The 5000-nt window shown below is 42.3% G+C and overlaps 1 protein-coding gene across 1 annotated transcript in view; it reads left to right on the top strand.

Moving 5' to 3' along the window:
• LOC138008661 (DBH-like monooxygenase protein 1) overlaps nucleotides 1-3605 on the top strand; it is a 4480-nt gene extending 875 nt beyond the window's left edge. Inside the window, exons 2-3 of the mRNA XM_068855972.1 lie at nucleotides 147-293; nucleotides 3086-3605. Of these exons, the coding sequence (XP_068712073.1) occupies nucleotides 147-293; nucleotides 3086-3442 (504 nt within the window). The 3' untranslated portion in view covers nucleotides 3443-3605. The remainder of the gene's footprint in view (nucleotides 1-146; nucleotides 294-3085) is intronic.
• The last annotated feature ends 1395 nt before the right edge of the window (nucleotides 3606-5000 follow it).

Below are 5000 nucleotides of genomic sequence, written 5' to 3'. Positions count from 1 at the left end.
AGTTTTGCTTCAGTACACTGTGTTTTTTATATTCAAGGAAATTGCGATCATATTGAGATGCTCAAAATAAACGCGTACACAGTAAACTGTGCATTTTCTCCCTCCTTTTTGTTGTTGCTGAAGATTTTTCCTTGTCTTTTGGACAGGACTACTGGAGTGCTGGTTTGGAAACTCCACAAAAAGATGCACAGCAAAACCTGATAATTCAGTCTGTCAACCAAACGGGCGGATATACGATGGTGGACTTTAAGAGGCCAGCAACTACTAGTGATATGAAGGATGTTCAATTCACGGTAAGATAAAGAGACACGTGTGCGCGAGGTTTTCTTTTCTTTGTTCGCAATAATTTGGCCAACCCCTCTGTGAGGCCCCGTCCACACGTAACGTACAGGTATTCAAATCGAATTTCCTCGTCCGCACGTATCCGGATTCGTTCTAGTATCCAGGACTCCTCTGTGACTATTGTCAACAGAGCATGAGTCATCAGGCAAAGCGAGTTGGCAACAGGAAAAACGATAACATTTCGATTTCGTGCAGTGGCCATATTGAATATTTACGTGGTAAAGACTGAAGACTATATCTGAGTTTGTAATGTCATTGGATTTGAAAATATCCGGATTTCCACTCTGGAGACTTGCGGATTCACATGCTGGATTCGCCGGATACGTGTGGACGGAAGCCGAATCCGCAAAGAAAAAGCTGCGGATTAAGAAAATATCCGGATTCGTGTGGACCTGGGCCTAAGACTGACGAGTAGTCAAAAAAATAAGGAACGTACGGAAGCTACGAAAAGGACATCTTTGTTTGTTTTTCGAAATTTAGAGAATTTCCGACTGAAATTGGAGTTTTTGGGGGGAATATACGCAATATTTTATTGCGTCCGTGTGTTTACAAACTCCAAATTTCGAGTTTGTAAACGCAAAATTTATAATTTCTAAGTTTAGAAATGATAAAGTTTGCGTTCACAAACTCAAAATTTCGAGTTTGTAAACTCACGGTCGCAGCAAAATGCAGACTGCAGACAAGGGCTAAAATAAAGACTCAGGTTATAATTTAACTGTTCAAAAAGGCCAAACCCATTAGAAGTGCTAACCTTAGGCCTAATTACTGAGGCACAAAACAATATTTAGGCTTAACTGTTAGCACTTCTAAAGGGTTTCGGCTTTTATAACAGTTAAATTATAACAGTAATCTGCATTTTACCCCTAGTCTGCATTTTACACTTACCAGTTTCCAAACTCGAAATTTCGACTTTGTGCACGCAAAATTTCGAGTTTCTAACCTCGAAATTTCGAGGTTGTGAACACAAAATTTCGAGTTTGTAAACACAAATTTCGAGTTTGTAAACTCAAAACGTCGAGTGTCTAAACTCAAAATTTCAGGTTTGAAAATTTGATCACGAAATGCCATGTCCCTTACGGGCCACCGTACTTGAAGTCCATTCAATTCTTAATTATTTTTGAGGCAACTGTTTCCCGTCCAGGATCATTTGCGGTCTATTTGGGGATCATTTCTGGTCCAGGAATCATTTCCGGGCCGGGATCATTTGCGGGCCTTTACAGTACTTCTACAGTCTAAGTAACTCAATGATTGATTTACGCAGAACGTAGACATAAAGAGATTTGATTTCCGATGTTGACTTGGGGATACTCGGAAAAAACCCGAGTGCTCCTCCTACAACCTACGACGACCTTCCGATCACTGGTTCGGATGCTCCAGTACCACTTAACTATAGGAGCCTTGTTGGATACTGCCGCCAGCATCTAAAATTGTCGAAATGGAGCATTATTGCCACAGTCCATTACGCGGAAGGTCGTAGGTTCGACTCGGCTGCAAACTTTCCGAGAACCGTACTTACTCGAATAAGCGCCGCGGCGCTTATTTAATTTTTCGCCCCTCAAATGTGGCCCTTGTTCGAGGGCGGCGCTTATTTAAAAATTAGACGCCAAACAGAAATATTTCTACCATGGAATGATATACGAAATGCATCATATATGAACTGCGGATATGAAAATAAGTGAAGCTATGATCCTCGCAGTTATAAATGCAATTTTTGCAATTGCGTAAAGAAGCCTGAAAATTTCAGGACTTCAACGGAGTTTGAACCCGTGACCTCGCGATACCGGTGCGACGCTCTAAACAATTGAGCTATGAAGTCACTGACGTTGGGAGCTGGTTATTTGTGGGTTCTAATGTTCCTGTGAGGAATGAATCAACGATGAAATGATATATGAAATGCATCATATATGAACTGCGGATATGAAATCAAGTGAAGCTATGATCCTCGCAGCTCCCAACGTCAGTGGCTTTATAGCTCAGTTGGTTAGAGCGTTGGACCGGTATCGCGAGGTCACGGGTTCAAACTTTAGGCTTCTTTATGCAATCGCAAGAATTGCGTTCATAACTGCGAGGATCATAGCTACACTTGATTTCATATCCGCACTTCATATATGATGCATTTCATATATCATTTCAGCGTTGATTCATTCCTCACGGGAACATTAGAACCCACAAATGACCAGCTTCCAACGTCAGTGGCTTCATAGCTCAGTTGGTTAGATCGTCGCACCGGTATCGCGAGGTCACGGGTTCAAACCCCGTTGAAGCCCTGAATTTTTCAGGCTTCTTTACGCAATCGCAAGAATTGCGTTCATAACTGCGACGATCATAGCTTCAATTGAGAAATATTTCTGTACGGAGATTAACAGAAACGTCTTTTGATAGTCACCATTTGACTCTTACGGCATGCAATCACCTTGAACTGAAGAACATCGGTTTTGATGCAAATAAATTTCCCTTTCTTAGTTAGAGGGGCTTTTTAGTGTTTTTTTTTTTTCATTTGACGAAATTCCTCGAATAAGAATAAGCGCCGCATTAGGACCACGGCGCTTATTAGGGGGTGGCGCTTATTTGATATTTTGTCCCAAATGTGGCGGCGCCGCTTATACGAATAAATACGGTATCTCCGAGTCAACTACATGCAACACCGAAAAAAAAAAAGCTCTTCATTTAATTCACAGGCCGGTTAACATGGAACATCTCTTTAAATCAGTATTCTCGGACATCGTTTTCATTTAATTTTCAGCGCGATACTAAAGTCTGGATTATGTACGGGATGGACGATAAAGATATCACTAGCTCGATGTTTCCGAAACACTTAAACAAAGGCAGAATATCCTCGACAGTTCAATACAACCTGATTGGGATGGCGTGCGCCGCTGACGGTTCCGTTCTCGGTGAGTGTGGCGCTGACGATGGCGAGGATGGTGGCGGGGACGGTGGTGGGGACGGTGGCGCTGACGGTGGCGGGGACGGTGGCGCTGACGGTGGCGGAGACGGTGGCGGTGACGGCTCATCAGCGTCGACAACCATTTTCAGCGGGACATGCGCTGCTGCCAGTGTCCTCTTCTATTTGATTGCCCATTTTGTTTTGTCTTCCTAAATCGGCACAGCTGGGCAGGCACGTTATTTCGCGTAGTGTTAAAAGTTGAAGCTCCACCATAACAAACATAAGCTTGACAATTCATTAACCCTAGCAGTAGAACTGGTCTCGCTTCCTTCCATGTCTGATTAATAATAAATTCTGGTTACATTCTCGAAAGTCACGACTGATTGCCTCTTTCGTTTCTCGGATCCTTTTTGCAGTTTTAGGCGGAAATTTTTGTATCGGCAATTTTTGTTTTTTTCGGATTCAAAAATATCCGCGTCCACACCTAGCGTATTCTAATCATTTTATCCGGATACACTCGAGTGCCCGGTGGTTTTGACAATGATTTTGCGTGTTGAGCATTCGCAAAATCGTATGTTAGTAACTAGTTGCAAGTGAGAGTCTTTCTAGGTCCAAGGTCGATATGCCATGTTGATTTAGCTTACCCGGAAAAGACTGGATCCGATAGTGTTACGTCAGCGCATTCGAAAATTTGCGGATACGACTGTCCACACGCATCCGAATTCGCAGTGTATTCAAACTTTCGCCGGATAACTCTAGAATACGGCCCGCTAATGTAGCCAATCACTGCGCACGTACTATCTCAGAGCTATAATAATGTCTCTTCTTATTTCTGCCGTGCTCTGCATGACAACGACGTGAAATCACCAAATTGGAAGTTTTGACGACAACGTGAATTTACTAATGCGAACCATTCATTCTCTATTTCACCCTGAAACGGCTCGTACCAATTTCTTTTTAGGATACTTCGCCCAAATTTTGCGACGTGAACGAGATGGAATAATCTCGAGGAGGATTGAATCCGCAGAGTATGCGGACGCCTTTTTTCTTGAGAGACCTTACAATGTTTTTATGCCAATCACGTTGTAGTTACAAATGAATTTCGACAGAAAAAGAAGATCGCTATAATTTATCGCTACTGGAAATGAAATAAAAGCGTTGTTTAAGTACTGTTATGCATGTCTTCTCTTTCCCTGTATTCGTGATCTTGAAGACTGCCAGGTGTTGTGAGACACTTGGGAAACAATCTTGTTACCATGCAGGTCCCTTTGATGCTCAGAGCACGAACTTACCGTCTCAATAGAACCTTCAACCGGATGAATCTATTCTAGCATACACTCTGAACTGAACCTCTGGTTTTTTTTCAAAAAACATCACCAATGTCGTTTCTCTCTGCTGTGATGTATTTTTATGTCAGGTTAAAGCGACTTTCAAAATGCAGGGCTAATGATGAAGCATACGACTTGGTACTTAATTCTGGCAGTATAGATCATTGTCCTAAGCAACACAAGAGTTATTTCATGGCCAAAAGCACAGGGGTAATATTGTAAAAAATTCCGTGATGTAAACTTGAACAAATAAAGCATGGATTTTAACAGTTGCACGCATCCAACATTCTATGATAAACCGTCAGGTGGCACGCCGACAGCATGCAGCCTTCTAATTTTTTGAAGGATGAATGCTCTCCTCTGACAAAAAACCGACGGTATCCCATTTCGTTGACCAAAGGATTAGTAAGAACCACTTCAGTGTGATGCGAGTGAGTTACGCG

Source organism: Montipora foliosa, chromosome 6 (assembly GCF_036669935.1).
Source record: "Montipora foliosa isolate CH-2021 chromosome 6, ASM3666993v2, whole genome shotgun sequence".
NCBI lineage: Eukaryota > Metazoa > Cnidaria > Anthozoa > Scleractinia > Acroporidae > Montipora > Montipora foliosa.
This window is presented reverse-complemented; position numbering and strand designations above follow the sequence as displayed.